The sequence below is a fragment of the Squalius cephalus genome (genome assembly GCF_949319135.1).
Source record: "Squalius cephalus genome assembly, chromosome: 22".
Classification (NCBI taxonomy): domain Eukaryota; kingdom Metazoa; phylum Chordata; class Actinopteri; order Cypriniformes; family Leuciscidae; genus Squalius; species Squalius cephalus.
Window position 1 is genome coordinate 25,117,821 of NC_137143.1, and position 20,694 is coordinate 25,138,514.

Below are 20,694 nucleotides of genomic sequence, written 5' to 3' on the forward strand. Positions count from 1 at the left end.
ATGAGACCTCAATATTTGGAGCACAATACACGATAACGGTAACATTCCTTGGATCATGAATGTGTCATTTTGAGTAAAACGTACTCCAGATATCACAAAAGAGCAAGTTACTAAACCTAACAACAAAAGCAAGGATAAAACAGTGTAAATATAGCTGGGAAACAGTGAAAAATGCAACCTTAATTATTAATGCACTTGTGCATGATGGGAACACAAGTATCAGAAAGTTGCGTAGGTTTTACTAAATTTTATAACGCTGATATTTGCACTTTCATTTCTACAATCTTAAATTGAGTACTAATTAAGAATTTACTTTGTTTTTGTTTGTTTTTTATTCTTGCCTGAACTAAAATAACATTTGTTTTTTTCTGTGGTATTTACTTCACCACAGAATCAATTTTTGTGTAACTAATGTATTTTCCTTTTCCTCTCTCCGGCTAGTCAGTTGAGGGATATTGAACTTTTAAAGCCTGGGATTCTTCTTTTTCTTGAGCTTACCAAGACAAAGACCTCCTTGTGTCTCATTCAGGCCCTGAATAGCGTGACAGGGAACAGTATTATGATAACATATAGCAATTCAATTCAATCTCCTCAGACAACTCTCCACTCGCTGTTAACTGTAGACCAAACCAAGTGTGTCCCTAGAAAAAGAGCTAATTTCATTGAGAAGGTCTCGATTCTGATGGGTGAGTAGAACGAGCATTCGCAAAAGAAACAAACGGATATCATATCTACTTGGTAGCTAATCTAACTTTCAGCTATGAGGTTTGAGGACGTCCTTCAAGAAATTGGTGGCTTCAACAAGTTCCAGTTTCTGGTTCTATACATCCTGTGGCTCCCACGGGTCATCCTTCCACTGCATTTCCTGCTCCACAACTTCATCTCAGGTGTGCCATCCCACCACTGTGCCCTGCCTCACTTGGACGGCCGGTACACAGATGGCACAGAGAAGGACAGTGAATCGGCATGGATTCTGGCTTTTGGCATCCCACGTAATGCAGATGGCTCCTACAGCTCCTGCAAGATGTACCCTATTCCCTTGGACTTCAACCCTAATGGTGACCTGTCCCTACTGTATGGAAACCGATCAAATGTGTCGGTGCCATGCCAGCACGGATGGGCATATGACCGCTCACAGTTCACCTCAACAACCGCCACAGAGGTAAGAATGTACAAAGCATTTTCCTCTATTTCAGCGGCCTTCAAAGCCCCCATTGTCAAAGACAACATTAGAAAGGCCCCAATATATATATTGTAATTCTGATGTAATGACAAAGCTGCTTATTTTTACACTTTTTCATTACAATTATTAATAGTTAAAACAATTAAATTCTATAATTCCCATAAATTCAGGGTTTCCATCAGGGTTTACACTTTTTATTACCAATCAATTTAAATGTTTTTTTTTTTTTTTGTTTGGTTTTTTTGTCTATACTTTAGTGATTATGGGGATTTTACTGACAAATGTTCATTTCTAGATTGGCATAACTAGAATAATTCCTATTCATTATAGAAATTTCCATGACTTCTATAATTCACACTGGAAATTCAATCATATGTCCTGGTTTTCCAAGACCATGACAAGCCTGGTTCTTAAATAAAGTTGTTGAGGGAATTATTTAAAATAAGAAATACGATTTCAGTTTGCAACTTTTTTTAGCAGTTCTAGCTTATTTTAAAGCATGTTTTGTCATATTATAAATCATTGTAAGCCATCTTGAGACCCCCTAGTTGAGAATCACGGCTCTGTTTTATATGTTGATGAAAATGTATTAATTCATTTTCATGCTGTTCGTGGACTTTATTTCACCCGTATATTATAACAAAGACAATATAAGAAATCTGCAAGGAATTTATCATGGTGTGATTTGTCTCTCTTTTTCTAGTGGGACCTGGTATGTGACGACAAAAAGCTAAACCAAGCCCTTGCCACATTTTTCTTCATTGGAGTAACAATCGGTGCTATTGTGTTTGGCCAGTTGGCAGACAAGTATGTTATTTTTTTATCAATCTTATGTTTTAGAATAATTTGTTCCATGCTATTTTTTTCTATGACCAATTATTTTCTACTATTTTTTTTTTGATCCATGGACCATATCCGAGTTTCATTCTGCTCAAAGTTGGTCACATGATTTTACTACAATAAAGTGTCTTTACTCACATGTCTGAGGTTGACAAATTATGAATTGCCCTTGATTTGTTCTGCATAGTTGATTTGTACATATCCATAATCATTCTTTGCTTTTACAATAGAGTTTTTTCTTGAGTTATACTCGTTATTTGTCACGGAACGCCACATCTAAAACTGCTTACCTCAGGCTATTTGTGTAAAGAGCAAGAGACATTTTCCATGTGATTTTCACTCTTATAAAATGGTCTAATATCCTGTGTGGTTAAATATGTCTTTTAAATCACTCCACAGGTTTGGTCGTAAGCCAATGATTCAGGTGTCCTTTGTGGTCAGTGCTATTTTTGGAATTGTCGAGGCTTTTTCTACATCTTACGTGATGTTCGCCATAGCAAGAACCTTGTGCGGACTTGCCTTGACCGGGATGTCTATCACCACAGTGGCCCTGTGTATCTATCAATTTATAATTTCTTTAATCTTCAATCTCTTTAGTCAACATGATCAAAACTGATCCTATTTACTTTCTTGTGAATTATTCATCAGTGCATGTTGTCCAATGTATATAAATGTATATACACTACCATTCCAAAGTTTGGGGTTGGTAAGATTTAATTTTTAAAGAAGTCTCTTGTGCTCACCAAGGCTGCATTTATTTGCAGTAAATACATATTATAACAACTTAAAGTTTTTCTATTTAAATATATTTTAAAATGTAATTTATTCATGTGATGGCAAATCTCAATTTTCAGCATCATTACTCAGTCTTCAGTGTCACATGATCCTTCAGAAATCATTCTAATGCACTCTAAAAAAAAAATTGTTTGAGTTGTTTCAACCCATGTTTGGGTCAAATATGGACAAACCCAACTGTTGGTTTAAAGGGGTGTTATAATGCCCTTTTCACAAGATGTAAAATAAGTCTTTGATGTCCCCAGAGTGTGTATGTGAAGTTTTAGCTCAAAATACCACACAAATATTTTAGCATGTTAAAGTTGTCACTTTTTGAGGGTGAGCAAAAGCGCACCGTTTTTTTGTCTGTTCCTTTAAAAGCAAATGAGCTGCTGCTCCCGGCACAGAGGGAGGAGCTTCAACAGCTTGTGTCCTTTTACCTCACACAGACATGCACTGAAAATTTCAAAAACTTTTAGCCTTTTATGTACAAAGTCAGAAAGATGGAGAAGTAGTGACAACATGTAGACAACATTTCTGAATGGTTAGTTGATGAATTTATATAGCTTATCTGTAGTTATCTTCTAGTCATTGATTAGCATATTCTGTCATGATAATCTATAAAACGCGTTCCCGGGGGCGGGTTTATGTAAATTTTACTGTTTGTGATGTCACTAACCCGGGAGGAATGTCGTGTAGTCCTTACCAGCTGTTTGTTGTAGTCCTTAAAAAGCAATTTCTTTAAAAGAAAATATCTCCCTTTGCTTTGAACTTTGAGTGTTGTAACTTTGCAGATGTTATTTACGCTCAAACAGCATTTTAATTACATTTTTAAACCCAACATTTGGACTTGTTCATATTTGACCCAAACATGGGTTGAAACAACTTAGCATTTTTTTTTAGAGTGCAATAGAATGATTTCTTTATATTTAATATCTAAATATTTTGCAACATTATAAATGTCTAACTTTCACTTTTTAGCTTTTTAGCACTTTTTATTTGATGCATCCTTGCTAATTAAAAGTATTTTTCAATTAGTTTCTGGAAGCAAAATAGGTTGAGAAAGTATCATGTTGCTTAGACCAGATTATTCACAGTATTGTTTTCACCGACTCTAACATGAACTCCGCTCAATATACAGGTGTTGAGTGGACAGACGTTAAACATCGCACATTTACTGGTACCATCATCAGTCTCGGATGGAGTGTAGGGAACATGCTTCTGGCTCTTCTGGCATATCTCATCAGGGACTGGCGCCACCTCATCCTGGTAGTGACATCACCCTGCCTTATTGGCATAATTGCCTGGTGGTGAGTGGTGGAACTGCAAGTGAAAGAATAACGGGTTATTGGACCAGAAAAAAATTGTGGGATTTGAAATACAAACAATTAAAAAGGAAGAAAATATTGTCCAATTTCTATTCATAATGAATTAACAAATATTACAGATATTTAAATAAATATTACAAATATTTATTTATATTTTTACAAAAATATAATGCATATTTTTAGGCCTCTAAATGTGCATCATGACTACAAGACTATTTTTCTCCTTTGCAATTCACCTCAAAAGGTGGGTTCCTGAGTCAGCAAGATGGCTGCTGGCCAAAGGCAGGGTAGAAGAGGCGCAGAAGTATCTCACTCAGTGTGCTAAGATGAATGGAAAGTACTCTCATAAACTAGAAACTGAGGTAAACACACCTAGCCGAGCTTTCATTTGTTATAACCAATTTTGAACACGTCCTTTATCTCTTCATTAAAACAAAATAAAACATCTCACTGTCATCTATATACTATAGACCTTAAAGAAAATCACCATTTCTGAGGTCTCTGACAAGGATCATTCCTACCTTGATCTAGTGAGGACACCGAAACTGAGGAAGATTGTGCTTTTGTCAGGGATTTTCTGGTATGTGAGGACTTTTTTTTCTCCATTGTGATATAAAAGTCAATAGCTGGTTTTTTTTGTTTTTTTTAAACAACAATCTTTATTTTAATTGACAGGTTTGCAGTTGCTTTTACCTACTATGGCATCAGCTTCAACATCACTGGGTTTGGTCTGAACATCTATCTCACGCAGTTTGTCTATGGAGTCATTGAAGTCCCAGCTAAGGTTGGGACCTACTTCACTCTGGATCTGATTGGACGGAGAAACGGCCAGGCGTGGTCTCTCATTATAGCAGGAGCTCTGATTGGACTAAACAGTATAATCCCAACAGGTACTCCTTCATTCTTTATCATGCTGCATCTTTGTCTTTGACCTCTTTACCATATTTGATGGTGGATATATGAATTACTGAAGAATTGTGCTATTTCATCTACAGAGTTGGCTGTTGTGCGTACAGGAATTGCAGTTATTGGGAAGGGATTCTCAGAGGCAGCCTTTACCATTGCCTTCTTGTACACTTCTGAGCTCTACCCTACAGTACTCCGGTATTTAAAAAAATACAGCACTTGTAAAGTTTTAGATAAAATTATATTTAAAATGTTATTTTAGATAAAATGTTATTGCCAAAGGTTTCTCATATTTTTCATATGCCACGGATCCCCAAATATGATCATCCTCATATGAGGGACCCCCATCCTAAAATTTTAAAGACATCAATCTTTTTATAAACACCCAAATTTATACTCTGAAAAGTTAATATTATAAATCTAAAATTAGTTTGTTAGATTATTTCTGTTACAATTCCTATCTTGTTTCCCAGGTCTTTTGTTTAAGGACTCTTATTTTGAAGTGTATTTTTGTTTTTATTGTTCCTGCTGTTTGACTTCCTGTGATTAGTTCCTGTGTCTCATTTCGAAGGCTGCGTCCTCTGGAGGTCGCATTTGTCAGCTGCTTATGTCATCAATGATGTCTCATTTCTTAATAGTAAACATTACATCCCAAAGTCATAGTAAAAATACAACAACTTATACTTCAGAAGGAATAATGGTCAATGTTATAATAGTTACTTTTTCTGAAATGAGACATCCTTGATGACGTATACGGCTGACAAATGTAACCTCCGGAAGATGCAGCCTTCGAAATGAGACACAGTTTTCATTGCTGCCTCGATTGTTCCCATAGTTTCCCTCGTTCGTCTCCATAGCAACTCATTACCCACACCTGTTCCTTGTTCCAGCCCTTGTTATCTTGTGTATTTAGGGTCCGTTTACATGTCACCATTTTCAACAAAAACTGAAAACTCTGAATGCGTTTTGGCTATTCATTTACACATCTGGTGGGCTGGAAATGAAAGCTTTTGAAATTTTAAGGGTATACGTTTACATGATAATGATGTACTAAAAACGGAAAGTTTTTCCTTTGCGTTTTTTTGCGTACAGACAACAACATTGTCAAAACGATCCCCATTCACACGGATTCACAAAAACGAATAAAAACTCTGCATTATGCTGCCAGGCCAGTAGTTGGCGATGTTACTATGTTCTTGGTCTGGTTTTGTCCAGTGATGGCTGTTTCGATTTTTACTCCGTGTTTTCAGTTTGTTCCTAATGTTCAGTGTTTCTTTAGATATTTTGAGTTACCTTGTATATTTCTGTAGCTAAATAAATAACGCATTGCATTGGGGGTCCAGCTCTCCCTCATTTCATTATATATTTTTTTCTACTCACTATAATAATGTACTGTTAAATATATTATTTATTTATTTGTTTAATTATGTAATTCTAGTTTAATTTTTATTTATTTATATTAATCAAATGTTTATTTATTTATTTGAATCTGATTTATTTAATTAATTTCAATCCCATTTTTATTAATTAATTTATCTAATTAATTTATTTGCTTAATTATTTTTGTTACTTATTATTTATTTATTTATTTATTTTTTATTATTATTGATTTTTTACTTTTCCATGGACTCACTGTCACTCCCATTCGGCCCCCTGCAGGTCCCTGGACCCCAGTTTGAAAATTGAATCCATATTTATGAGCTACCTCTTGTCTTAGGTATGAAGCAACTCACTCTGCTTCTCTGTATCTTTCATAGGCAGTGCGGCTTGGGCTACACCTCTTTTATAGCCCGTATCGGAGGTGCGCTCGCCCCCATGGTCATATTATTGGAGGACATGTGGCGCTTCGCACCGCCTCTAGTGTTTGCTGCCACTGCAGTTTTCAGCGGATGTGTGGTCTTCCTGCTGCCTGAGACCACCAACGTTCAGCTTCCAGAGAACATTCTGGATATAGAGGAGGGGAGGTATAGTATCAGATCATATCCAGTATATAAGGATGCCAAACTTGCTTTCTGCTGAATCACACAAAACACCACAACAACAAATATTAAATTCCATAATACTGCATCTTGATATAAGATCACAATGTGAAATATTGATCATTTATTTATTTATTAAAGGCACACAGTGTCCACGGAATCAGAGAGGGATGTTGAACTCTCTGAGATGAATTCTGGGGCTTTACAAGAGAAGGACTCATAAAGGCAAATACTGTCAGAAGAACAATGACTCCTTACAGTTCAACATCCTTCCGTACAGCTGTGAATACACAACATCAACTTCAAGACATTTTATGGTGCACAAGGGATTAAAAAAACATCTCTGAGGTTTCACAAGACTAAGAAACAAATGAAATGTCATTGAATTTAAAAGTCAACAAATTGCTGTCTGTTAAAATAAGGTGTTTTTTGTATTTTATCTTCTGAAAAGAAATAAAATTGAATGGTGCAAATGTTTGAATGGTTCTTGTGTTCTTGTACATACGCATTTATCTTGATGTGAAAAATATTAAAAACGTTGTATCATGGAATTCAAGACATACAATACACCTCTTTAATGGACTGAAATGTAGAATTTATTAAATGTGGCACTTACACTTACCACTATTTCTTAACAGTTATACAAAAATATATAACTTACCAATACATTTTTTTTAGACTCAAATAAATTGTTACCACTATCATCTGAATTTTCCACACACTTGCAATTACGCATTAACACTCCTTAGCGGCAGGGGGTGCTCGTGCACCACATACAGCTTTACATACAACAGGCGTAGTAGAATTTCACAGGTCAGCTGTTCGCTGACGTGCTGATCTTAAACCCCTCAAAGAAGTTTTCATTTTATTAGGATTTTAAAATATGACCCTAAACAACATGGCAGACCCAAGACGACCGAATAAGATCTTTCGGTGAGTATTATGTCTGTGTTTAACAATTGTTTAATTTACTATGATGAGAGGTGTGATTGGCTCTCGTTAGCATTACTGTTAGCCGCAGTTCGGCTAATGATTAGTAGAGATTAAACCAGATTTTCACTGAAGATTAGAAGTATGGTTTTTACCTAATAATATACTTTAAATTAAATGTTCATTTTATTAATGTTACTTGTTAAATTGTATAAATATTAATTCAATATGTTAAGTAGTGCGTATTACTGACAGCAATTGTATCGTTATCGCTGCATATTTATGTTATTAATTATCTAATCCTTCATTTATTTCGGGTTGTCCACCTAGATATCGTATGGCTATCTCTGATGGAATCATGTGATGTTTGTGTTCTGTGTATTTTATATGAAATCGATGCCGGATTAAATGACAGACAGCATTAATAGCATCATAGACTATTAATAGTCGAGGCATATTGTGTTTGTTTTACAGCTACAAGCCTCCCAATACCGAAACGAACCCGACACTGGAAGATCCTACACCGGATTACATGAACCTGCTCGGCATGATCTTCAGTATGTGTGGCCTGATGCTCAAGGTGACCTCATTCTCATCTACAAAAACTCCTGTTTACAGTCAACGCTGCTGTTTACTTCATGAATGCTCAGTGTTTGTGATTAAAACACGAGCTGAATGATTCTCAGTGATTATGTAATGTTAAATTGTGTTTCATTTGTGTATTTTGGCAGCTTAAATGGTGTGCATGGATTGCAGTGTATTGCTCGTTCATCAGTTTCGCCAATTCAAGAAGCTCAGAAGACACTAAACAAATGATGAGCAGCTTCATGTGAGTTGCTTATGCTAATTTGTCATTCTCATAATTAATTCCAGTGTTTTTTTTTTTTTTTTTTAATTGATCAATGTTAGTCTACCTGAAGAAGTTCTCAAATGTTATGCTTCTGGGATTGTATGCCAAATGAAACATGTATTCATTCATTCAGGCTGTCCATATCGGCAGTCGTGATGTCGTACTTGCAGAACCCGCAGCCCATGTCGCCACCGTGGTAACAAATAATCCAGACCCAGGGAGATATCTCAGCAGGGACGGCATGAGAACCAGCTGATCCTCCCACTGTCCTTCTGGAACACAGGGACATACACTCATCAGCCCAGCTGGCCAATCAGAGGCTGTCAAATTGACCAGTGTAGCTCCTGTTTGACCTTTTTTCAAGTTGTCTCTGTGCTCACCGATTTTTATGTATGTGACTATGCGAAAAATATTCATATGATTTTGAGAAATAAATGACTGTTTTGACATTTCTTTGTGGCTGTATTTTTCATATATGCACAAGTAATTAGTGGACACTTTGATGTGCATAACTAGCAGGCGAGATTTTGGAGATTGATGTTAATGTATTCATGCTGCTACTGCTTCCAACTATATGTGTGGACAGAAGTTTAATAAGCTTTTTATTTAGTTAGATTTAGTTTTTCCAAGTGTGCTGTAATATACAGTGCCGTACAGACGTGCCAGATTCATTCCTCTCTCAGTGTGTCCAAATCCAAAATGGATTCTGCTCAGGCTTAGAGGATTTAAGGAACAACTGGCAACTCATGAATTGGCATTTTTGGAAGTATTGTTATTTTTCTTATTAAGAGGAGCAATGTGTATAGTCTATTATTTTGATTGTTGTCTTTATAACATCAGGGCAGTTTCTTCAAAAATCTGTGAAATTTTTTTTTATTTTTTTTTGTCTGTAACCTATTATGCTATGTTACCACTATGGTTTGAGCACTTTTCTGACAAGATTATAATCTATATAATTATAATATTAAATTATTTATTTATATGATATGTGTTCTGATGGCAAATATCCTCTGATTTCTGTTTTTATATATATATACATTTAGACATGAAAAACACGAGCAATTAAGCATGACTCTAAAATAATAAGAAACATTATTTATTATTTAAGCTTTTGTGTATCGAATTTTATTAGATATCTTATGACGAATGTTTTATGTCACTAATGGTCAAAGCTGAGTAAGACGTTGAGTCAGCATTTTACCGTCATCTGACAATTCAGACACTCGTTCTTACGTCTGATCAAGCTTATTGGATAATTCATAATCTATAAAATAATAAATCAACCCAATAGTTATAATTTATTATGACTTATTATATGACATTTTATTGTTTGTGGATATTTATTTTTGCGTAGCCCAACGACTGATTAGTGAAATTCGCATTTACATTTCCCGTATGAATAATAATTTGTGCATCTCATAATAAATCTGCGGATGGAATGAAATTACACAACCACACCGTCTCTCACCCATCGCGCAGCAGCAGCAATCAAAACGCGTAGTTTTAGTCCGCGCGACACTCAGTGCCATTACAGTCACGTATTCGTTACGCGCACAGAGCGCGAGACTCATCGTATCGTACAAGTGCATGCGGGTCTCGCGCCACGTAGAGTCGTTTCTCGAGAGCCTTCGAGAGCTGTCACTCCTGAGAGGAATACCAATATTACACTGAGAGAAAATACAAATTATCTGTTTTGTCCAAGAAAAATACTTAAAGACAGAATGCTCCGAGCTTGAAGATGGAAATGACCTCCTGCTCTGAGAAAACGGACCTCGGACCATTCAGTTTGTGGAGTTTTATTGTTAGTTTTGTCAGTTATAAACTACAGGTGATCCGGACGGGTCCAGATTCCAGGATCTTCTCAGAAAAAACACAAACCTTTCTGGTAAGTGTTTTGTCTCTTGTCTGTTCAAAAGCGCTTATTTTTCTGTATAGCCTACATAAAGATGTTTATACATAATATTTTTCTCTATATACAAATAATTAAAATATATAGCCGATATTTTCTTTAAAAAATATATAATTAATATAATGTAAAATATAAAATTATATTATCTATCTATCTATCTATCTATCTATCTATCTATCTATCTATCTATCTATCTATAAACCATAAACCTTTACCTGAAATATCTGGGGCATCACAGAAGAATATTTAATCTTTCTTTGGTTGAAACGTACCATGAAATACCATGGTATTGCTCATTTGCCATGGTAATACTATCTTTGAACTACCTTGGAGTACATACCATGGACTATATCAATGTACTATGATTTTACTACCTTATATATTCAGTATACCATGGTATCACAGCAGTGAATTTTTGGACTTAACACAGGACTTTTGTATTTGTTAGATGTTCTGCTGCCAGCCTTTTGCTGTTGTGTGATGGCTTTCAGCCAGTGTTCACTCAGCAGGTAGCATATTCTCTATGCTCTGAAGGGTACTAAATGCTAGCAAATCATTTTATTGCATGTTCAAACATTTTCCTTTGTCCTTCTATTAAACAATACACATGTCAGCTGCAGAATTGGCTGAGACTGAATTTCATCAACCATTTCTGATAACAGTTCAATTAATTTTTCATTTGCAGGCATATCAATTGCATGATATACTGGAGAGTTAAAAAATCTAGTTCAACCCAGTAAAAGTATTCTAGAGTTTGATACTTGACATCTTTGAGTAGGGATTCTCATGGCCATTATTTTTATGGATAGGCTAAGTTTTTGTGGTATGGAGAACTTTGTAAATAATTGCATGTATTCATACACACCCACACAACGGTGAGGCTGTCTGTGGGCTGGTGCAATGGAGAACCAACCCACACCAACAGCCACTTGCTGTAACACACAATGATGAAAATGAAATCATCCAAAATTGGATCTTACAACCTTTTGTGCATATGTTTATGCTTTACCTCGCCATTACGGTGAGATTTATGGTGTTGTCGCTTCAGCAAACAAAGCAAAGAATGATTCTTTTGTCTTGTCCAGGAAGCAGCCAATGCATCACACCCTTTAAATGAGGAAGAGATGTGTTCCTAACTAAAAATACAAAAACATGAATGTCACAATGCTGTCAGCCTCCAGGGAGCGACCTTAAAATGTGTTGAAGGCCTTTCAGGATGTCTTCTGGTTCTCCTTCACCTCACTGAATATATTCCCTGTTGGAACTGGCATGCTAATTGCAATGTCTTTGCTCTCCATTGGCCAAAAATAAAGAGGCAGATTTAGTTAGTTCCATCTTTAGTGTCTGATCATTGAGACAAGCTGTGTCCCTCCTAATCACAGTCTGACAGCAAACCCCGCCTGTCAACAAAGAGCACAGCCTCAATAAGGACTGTAGTGTGAATGTATTCCATTCACAGTTTGGACTGTGCTTATCTTTTCCCGTGCTTTACTCCATCTGTGCCTTTCTTTTTATCTATGTACTTTGGGGAAGGTCACTACAGCATTTGACACCTTTTCAATGCCTTGCTTTCGGAAACAGAAGTGTTGAGGTGTTATTGGCCCGTGTTGCTGCATCTCAAAGAGCCCCAGAAATCCCAAAAGCATAAACACCCGTCTACAGCTCTGCTATTGTTTTCTTATGCATGTGTGTGTTATTGAAAGTGTTGAGTGTGTATGTGTCACTTTAAATTACTTTATTCCACCTCCCGTGTCACAGTGGACAAATTCTTCAAGCACTGTCAGCATATTGTAGTACTGGAGTGCATCATTTATTTTCACCTGACGTTGGTCTATTCCAATTTTTTCTAAACATCTGTGCAGCCTTTTTTTAATTAACCTCCCTTGGTGCTTTTTTCTTCCCTTTGCTTCCCTTTCCCTTTTGATAACATGTCACCTATTTTCCCCTTCACTGTCCTTCTTCTTTTTTTGGTTGCTGTCTGTATTATTACTATTATTTATAGCATCATGAACACCATCACAACATTTTTTCAACAAAAAAAATTATAAAGTGCAATAAGAAATCAATCAAATGATATATTTTATCCTCATTTACATTTATGAATAAGTAGTTAGTGGATATAATTAGTAATTGTATAAAATATATATTTTTTAAATTTCAGTTATTTTTCAGTATTTATTTATTTGAAGCATTATGAACAACGTCGCAACATAGGCTACGTATTTTCCAATAAGAAAAATAGAGAAATGGTATTACAAAAATTTTAATAATAGTAATACCAATACTATAATAATAATAATAATAACAAACAGGGTATTATATCAACAGCTTCATAAATGAATAGCATAGTATGCATTATAAATCAATGGAAGGATAGATTTTATGCTCATTTACGTTTATGGATAAATCGTTTTACTGATTTTACTGATATAATCACACATTATACTCATCATAAAAGATAAAAGATCTTTTTCTTTGAATTTCACTTAAATATCCATAGTCTTCAATGACAACAATGACAACAGAAAAAAAATCACACCAAAATAATTTCTGCCAATACAGCCTACGTCCGAAACTGCATACTCTCTTGAGTAGGTACTTATTTTGAATAAATAATTACTTTACGACCGCTAAAAACGTACGTTCTATATAGTATGAGTGTGTGTAGTATGAATGTAATCTGGATGTTCTACATTCGCCATGTTGTCATTATCATGTGACCAGCATCAGTTACATCGCTTCACTGCCATTCATAAATCCTCTCCCGTGGCCTCATGGGATAGTAAAGTGTCCATCGTATGCACACTTCAGAATCTCGCCGGAAGTAGTAGGTCATCCGTGTACTTTTGTCTACTATTTTATGAGTAGTGTGAATTCAGACATACTTCTTTTGTCACATACTATTTTCCCCCTACTATATAGTAGGGAAGTATGCGATTTCGGATGCAGCCACCTTCACCTCTCTACTTTTTTCCCCATAGAGCCATGCTGTCTCCCATGTATGCAGACAGCTCAGTCATCATGGAGAGAGCGCCGTCCTTGCGGAAGGGTGGGAGAGTGCAGCCACAGGGCCACAAACTGCGCTGTCATCCTCCTACCAGCGGGAGCAGTGTTTGTGCCAACCCCACCTACTATCATACTGTGTATGACATGAGTGATGAAGCATGCCAGGTTGACTCCTTTGACTATAGCAAAACGAATGGAGGGGAAACCGTGGTGATGGATGGGACACTTTACTCTTTGATGCCCAGTGATTCTCTGGTTCCTCCTGTCAGAAGGAGAGGGGGCCTAGTGGACCACCGTGATGTCATCAAAGCCCACCAGTCCCATAAATTGCAGAGCACTCCACAAGCCCGACGAAAACAATGGGAGTGAGTATTAAATAATATGTTACTTTTTTTAAAGGTCTTGAGTTTGACGACTTTGTTTGTTAGTTTAAAGTGTACTAGAAAAAAGTCCATCAAAAAGCACCAATCTTGTGTTTTGGCACGTTTAGTCATCTGATGACATTTAAGTTTACTGTAATTTTGCACAAGTAGTTTAATGTCAATGCTAGTCCTATGAATTGAAATTAGCAACAGTATAACCTTGTTTCAAATGAAATGTCAACAATGGTCCACATTTCGATGGCGAAATACACCCACACACCATTCATCTTTATTACTATTATTATTTTATAAACCAGAGTTGGAACGCTTTGGTTAGACCTAGTTTGTTTCCATGCCTCTTCTAAAGCTTTCAGGGAGCATGTCTTCTCAGACTGTCACTCAAGAAATTCATCTCCTATCATATCTCTGAGAATAAAGGGCAGGTCATGAAGGTGTGAGTGTGTGGAGAGGATGTTTATGCTAGAGCCACAGTGATGGACACATTGATGGACATAGTGATGGTCCCTACTTCATTTGGACCCTGTGTGTGGTTGTGCCTGACAGCAGTTAGTGAATGTGGAAACCTTGAGCTCTAGGGGAAACAGAAATCTGCAATGGAAAGAAAACAAACTCAGACCAAGATGGAAACATTAAATAAGGCAAAACAGCCGTGGTGAAGGTATGTTTGGCAAAGATGTTTGTGTAGTAGTGAAGTGAAAGCCTGTTTATATTCTTTTGTTGTGATTAGTGGAAACATGCTTCTCATAAACTTGTCAGTCTCATAATTGGAGCCTGACAGCCCGTCAAGATGATGTATTTCTGTGGCACTGTAGCACCGTAGGACCAAACAGAATAGCAAAAATCATATATATATATATATATATATATATGATTTTTGCTATTCTGTTTGGTGCTAATAGTGCCACATATATATATATACTGTATGTGTAAGGGATAATGTAGAGCGAGGCGGCTGTTATAGCGAATACAACCCCGACAGGCTGATAGGACCCCAACGCGAAGCGGAGGGGTCTTGAATCAGCCTGAAGGGGTTGTATTCGCTATAACAGCCACCTTGCTCTACATTATCCCGCTTATTACATGGCTACCTACCAAATAAATCAATAATTTGACACAAAATATTGATTTAAAAAGGAGTTTATTGATTTAAAAACGATTGTATTGCTTCCGCTAAAGAAAATAGTCCATTTCGTCTCTACGGTTAGAATCCTGCGTCCATAGCAACGCTCTGTTTTTCATGCCAACGGTGTGTTATACTTAGCAGCGGTCTGTTATCAAGAAATAACAGACCGCATTTTACATTAGAATTCAACCAATCCATGTAATAAATATATATATATATATATATATATATATATATATATATATACACTCACCTAAAGGATTATTAGGAACACCTGTTCAATTTCTCATTAATGCAATTATCTAATCAACCAATCACATGGCAGTTGCTTCAATGCATTTAGGGGTCTGGTCCTGGTCAAGACAATCTCCTGAACTCCAAACTGAATGTCAGAATGGGAAAGAAAGGTGATTTAAGCAATTTTGAGCGTGGCATGGTTGTTGGTGCCAGACGGGCCGGTCTGAGTATTTCACAATCTGCTCAGTTACTGGGATTTTCACGCACAACCATTTCTAGGGTTTACAAAGAATGGTGTGAAAAGGGAAAAACATCCAGTATGCGGCAGTCCTGTGGGCGAAAATGCCTTGTTGATGCTAGAGGTCAGAGGAGAATGGGCCGACTGATTCAAGCTGATAGAAGAGCAACTTTGACTGAAATAACCACTCGTTACAACCGAGGTATGCAGCAAAGCATTTGTGAAGCCACAACACGCACAACCTTGAGTCGGATGGGCTACAACAGCAGAAGACCCCACCGGGTATCACTCATCTCCACTACAAATAGGAAAAAGAGGCTACAATTTAGACCAAAATTGGACAGTTGAAGACTGGAAAAATGTTGCCTGGTCTGATGAGTCTCGATTTCTGTTGAGACATTCAGATGGTAGAGTCAGAATTTGGCGTAAACAGAATGAGAACATGGAACCATCATGCCTTGTTACCACTGTGCAGGCTGGTGGTGGTGGTGTAATGGTGTGGTGGATGTTTTCTTGGCACACTTTAGGCCCCTTAGTGCCAATTGTGCATCGTTTAAATGCCACGGCCTACCTGGGCATTGTTTCTGACCATGTCCATCCCTTTATGACCACCATGTACTCTGATGGCTACTTCCAGCAGGATAATGCACCCTGTCACAAAGCTCGAATCATTTCAAATTGGTTTCTTGAACATGACAATGAGTTCACTGTACTAAAATGGCCCCCACAGTCACCAGATCTCAACCCAATAGATCATCTTTGGGATGTGGTGGAACGGGAGCTTCGTGCCCTAGATGTGCATCCCACAAATCTCCATCAACTGCAAGATGCTATCCTATCAATATGGGCCAACATTTCTAAAGAATGCTTTCAGCACCTTGTTGAATCAATGCCACGTAGAATTAAGGCAGTTCTGAAGGTGAAAGGGGGTCAAACACAGTATTAGTATGGTGTTCCTAATAATCCTTTAGGTGAGTGTATATATACAGTATATATATATTTCCAACTCATGGTCAGAATAAATTGCTATTAATGACATATTTATAGTTGTTTCTGGGAATAGGGGGAAATCATTTTACCTAAATATAGTTAATGTTCTTTTCTACCTTGACGTTGTTAGCACAAAAACTTGTGTCATCGGCTGCAGGTCTCTGGTGTGTAGAAGAGTATGACTTTGTTTCTGTTTTGCGTCACGGTGGGACTGCTTAAAAATGAACACAGAGTGGCAGTGAAATCCAGTCACGATTTCTGTTGCGCTTTAGGGGTGTGGAGGCTTCCACTCTCATTGCTCACCCACTCATTCTGGCAGCCGTAGCAGCGGGGAGACGTGAGATAACAGGTTACTGACAGAAAATGCAATCTCACCTCATTTCACTCATTTCCCCTCACTCTCTTCTCTCTCTCACTTTCCTTTTCTTGTCTCTGGCTGTAATTAAATATGGGCCCAGGGAGTCTGTCACACAGCAGAGTGGTAGAGAAATGCACAAACAAACACTCACATGTATAAGATACACCACTAAACTCATTCCAGCTATGATATATCTCCAACACATATGTTGCAGACATTGAAAATCTTCATATTCAAGTCTATTTGTGATATTGACCATGTTAACTCTTTTGTGGAGATGGTCAGTTCTTGTGTCCGTTGAATCACAAGCTCTTTGGATCATTTCCAAATTATGCTGGAGAACATTATGTCAGCCTGGAAACAATTTTAGTGGTATAAAAATACTAATTTTATTAATTATATTATTAATAAATATTATAATAATAATATAAAAAGTAAGATACCATATACTAGGATAGTTTCGTGAACTGCCCTGAAACACTCTCACATTGTCCCTGGGACAGTATAGGTTATTCTTACTGTTGAGACCTGAAATTACACTGAAAAAAAATATTTGTTGAATTGAATCAATTTTTTTATCGTAAGTGGTTGCACACAATTGATTTTAGCTACATTTAAACAAATGCATTAAGTTGAAATAGAATTTGAATAAGCTAAAATCAATTGTGTGCAACCACTTACGATAAATAATTTTTTTCAGTGTGGAAGCCTTTTCCTCATATTCTCTCAAGGTAAAAACATACTAGACTCTGTTTCTTTCTCTCTTTCCCACTCTTTCTCTTTAGCCACTGCCTTGTGCTCAGTGTTTTCCATAAACACGGGGTATGTCTCTCACACGCTCTCAATTAGAGCAGTGCTATATTAAAACATCCTCTTAAATAGAATAAAAAAAACACTTAGCTGTTGCTTAGCTGTGTATTGCATCTCTTCTCCATACCTTCATCTGTGTCCCACATACCTCCCCCTTATCTGTGCTGTAGATTGCTTCACTTCATATTTCAGTGGTCTAGGTTTAGAATGAAAGGCTGAAAATCAAAACGCATGAGCCTCAGGCTTTTGAGTATTTTACATATAGACTGTACACACACACACAGAGTCTTATACAGAGACACTTGGCAGCAAGTATGGACAGATCAGCCGGCAGTGTGACAAGAGGGCAGCTTTTGTGCGGACGCTTCTACAGTTTCTGTTGGCAAGACAGACCTAAGCCACATAAATAGGGTGGCTGTGCTATTTTTAGCAACCATAAAATTGGCTTTTTAGCATTTCCAAGGCCGCGATGAATTAAAGCGTTGATTTAAGACAGAGAAACTGGGATGATTTGTGGAATGTGATGTTACAGTTGTGAGGGTGCTTGATGATTAAATGTCATCTAGAATGATCTTGGCAGCTGCAGTCCTTTTCCCAAAGACTGAGAGGATGCCAGCATATGCAAATGTAGAGACTTCCTGATTAGCCTCTGCAAATAGTTTCCATGTTGATTTATACCAGTGGCGAGGGAATAAAATTCCAATCGAGTGGACCTTGGCAAAATGTTATGGATTTTATGATCGTTATTTTCCTTAGCCTATATGAGAACATTTTTGCGATGTTTTTTTTTTTTTTTGTGGCATTATTATTAACTGTACAATACCGATATCTGCACTATTGACTGAGTTGCACATTTACTTTAATACATTAAGGCTCAAAAGTTTGGGGTTAGTAATATAAAAAACAAGCCTCATATGCTCACCAAGGCTGCAAAATTTGACTAAATAGACAGTAAAGAAACAGTAATATTATGAAACAGTATTTCAATTTAAAATAACTGTTTTCTATGTTTATATACTTTAAAATGTAATTTATTCCTGTGCTTACAAAGCTGAATTTTCTTCATCATTACTCGTCTTCAATGTCACATGATCCTTCAGAAATCATTCTCATATGCTGATTTGGTGCTCAAGAAACATGAAATTAGGTTGTGCTGCTTAATATTTTTGAGGAATTGTTTTCAGAATTCTTTGATGAATAGAAAGTTCAAAGAAACTATTTGTCAAATAATCAGTGTCTTTACTCTGACTTTTGAATTGCATCCTTGGTGAATAGAATTATTAATTTCTTAAAAAAACCGACAATGAATAATTGTACTGACCCCATACTTTTGAATGGTTGTTTTTCTTGTGCGACATGTTAATGTGGTGAGAGACCCGTTAAAATGTTTGAATGTCATTGCATTAGATGACAAAATATCAAGCCAAGTGGCATTTGCAAACAGATTTTTTTTGTGATTTTTAGTGGATGCATGCATACGTAGATGCAGTTCCCTTAAAATTAGGATTTTTTTTTGCTTTTGCATAGCACTTGTAGATTTGAGCTAAATGTTGAGAAAGAACAGAATAAATCAGTTTAAATTAAATTAAATAATAGGAGAAGTTATTGTACAAAGAGAACATGAGATTCACAGCTGGATACCGGCCATAAGATGAAACATAGGAGATGAAACATCAAGTTTTTTTGAGCTTTATTCATGAGAAAACACTTTTGTGCTTGGCTGGGCTAAAATAGTTGTTTAGTGAAGTCGCATTTGAAGAGCCTTATATTATCTATATCACAAAACTAAAAAAAGCTTTTTAATGTGCAGAGGCAGCATAAACCTGTGCATGAATCATAGTTGTGGGGAAAAAAATAGATTGAAAGTTGCATGCACAGTTGACAGAAAGCAAGATTTAAGGCTTGTTTTATGATAGCAATCAGATATTATGTTATTTATTTTAAATTTTTAAACAATTAAATGCAGTAGTTTTAAGATCGTCTAGTAAGGGCAGAACAAATGGTATGTTCAAGGAAGAGGAAGTACATGGTTTCTGGAAGAGTTAGGCAAATAGTATAGAAAATATCATTATCTTCATATAAAAACAATAGAAGTCAATGAAAAGTTATCCACCTTGATAAACAGTATGAGAAAGAACGAAGAAACATTGCAGCCTATATTTAGTCCATGTGAGAGGATGGATGGATCAATAGATGAACATCACCTAAGGAAATTATGAAATGGAAAGTAAAAGAATGAAATATGAAGTAATCAAGAGGAGGAGTGAAACGGGAGACAGATTGAGCATTAAGACCAATGAGAACAGAATGAGTGTCCTCTTAAACACTGAGCTATTGTTTGTTTTTCTTAGGTTATTTCCAATTTCCCTGCAGTCTAACTAAACCATAATCTTGCCCTCCATCCCTTCTTTCTTTTTCCTTTGGTCCTCCTTTACAACTTTCTTCTCTTATCTTCTTTTTATCTTGCACCAATCTAGCTGATTGCCAAGCGTGGCAGACCTGTTCCAGACAGAGGCGTCCCTTAGGACCCAGTTTCTCCAATGTCTGTGTGCGTGCGTGTATATTGATCGCTTTCTGGTGTGGTTGCAAAATCGTTATTCCTTACGGGTTTCTTGTTGTTATTGAACTTTCAAATACACCTCAGCAGTTTTCATGCAACTATGTCTCTGCATTAAATTCATTACTCTACATAATTACTTGGCTGGATCCAAATAGTGTGCAAATGCATTACTTCAGTTTAGGCATCTGTGTCGTAAACCAGCTCACTGTCTTGTTTTTAGGCACAATTTATTGAGCCTGGGATCCTGTCAAACCACAGTGTTCTCCCAGCCTGAGACTGCACCTCCTGCA

At 36.7% G+C, this 20,694-nt stretch overlaps 3 protein-coding genes across 14 annotated transcripts in view; all 3 read left to right on the forward strand.

Annotated features, from left to right (window-relative positions):
• Window positions 1–567: 567 nt before the first annotated feature.
• Window positions 568–7,488, forward strand: slc22a7a (solute carrier family 22 member 7a). Its single transcript, XM_079856766.1, has 10 exons — window positions 568–1,162; window positions 1,887–1,990; window positions 2,423–2,577; window positions 3,939–4,107; window positions 4,370–4,487; window positions 4,596–4,705; window positions 4,801–5,015; window positions 5,121–5,229; window positions 6,789–6,995; window positions 7,152–7,488. The coding sequence occupies exons 1-10, from the start codon at window positions 761–763 to the stop codon at window positions 7,231–7,233; spliced, it is 1,671 nt and encodes a 556-aa protein (XP_079712892.1). The 5' UTR covers window positions 568–760; the 3' UTR covers window positions 7,234–7,488.
• A 290-nt stretch (window positions 7,489–7,778) lies between these two features.
• Window positions 7,779–9,075, forward strand: wdr83os (WD repeat domain 83 opposite strand). The gene is made up of 4 exons (XM_079857192.1): window positions 7,779–7,943; window positions 8,415–8,520; window positions 8,672–8,769; window positions 8,924–9,075. The coding sequence occupies exons 1-4, from the start codon at window positions 7,894–7,896 to the stop codon at window positions 8,988–8,990; spliced, it is 321 nt and encodes a 106-aa protein (XP_079713318.1). The 5' UTR covers window positions 7,779–7,893; the 3' UTR covers window positions 8,991–9,075.
• Window positions 9,076–10,598: 1,523 nt separating this feature from the next.
• Window positions 10,599–20,694, forward strand: part of cacna1ab (calcium channel, voltage-dependent, P/Q type, alpha 1A subunit, b) — a 129,029-nt gene continuing 118,933 nt past the window's right edge. For 10 of the 12 annotated variants that reach the window (XM_079858408.1, XM_079858402.1, XM_079858410.1 and 7 more), the window contains exons 1-2: window positions 10,600–10,675; window positions 13,681–14,070. In XM_079858408.1, coding sequence (XP_079714534.1) covers window positions 13,685–14,070 — 386 coding nt within the window. In that variant the 5' untranslated portion in view covers window positions 10,600–10,675; window positions 13,681–13,684. Of the gene's footprint in view, window positions 10,676–13,680; window positions 14,071–20,694 lie in introns of all 12 variants that reach the window. The other 2 variants (XM_079858404.1, XM_079858403.1) reach the window with 1 other exon arrangement.

Excerpts from the sequence above, each read along its gene's own strand:
- slc22a7a (XM_079856766.1), top strand. The coding sequence starts at position 761 with ATGAGGTTTGAGGACGTCCTTCAAGAAATTGGTGGCTTCAACAAGTTC. Across the intron at positions 1,163-1,886 it reads CCTCAACAACCGCCACAGAG|TGGGACCTGGTATGTGACGA; the intron begins GTAAGAATGTAC and ends CTCTTTTTCTAG. Across the intron at positions 4,706-4,800 it reads CTTTTGTCAGGGATTTTCTG|GTTTGCAGTTGCTTTTACCT; the intron begins GTATGTGAGGAC and ends TTTAATTGACAG.
- wdr83os (XM_079857192.1), top strand. The coding sequence starts at position 7,894 with ATGACCCTAAACAACATGGCAGACCCAAGACGACCGAATAAGATCTTT. Across the intron at positions 8,521-8,671 it reads TGTGTGGCCTGATGCTCAAG|CTTAAATGGTGTGCATGGAT; the intron begins GTGACCTCATTC and ends GTATTTTGGCAG. Across the intron at positions 8,770-8,923 it reads CAAATGATGAGCAGCTTCAT|GCTGTCCATATCGGCAGTCG; the intron begins GTGAGTTGCTTA and ends TCATTCATTCAG.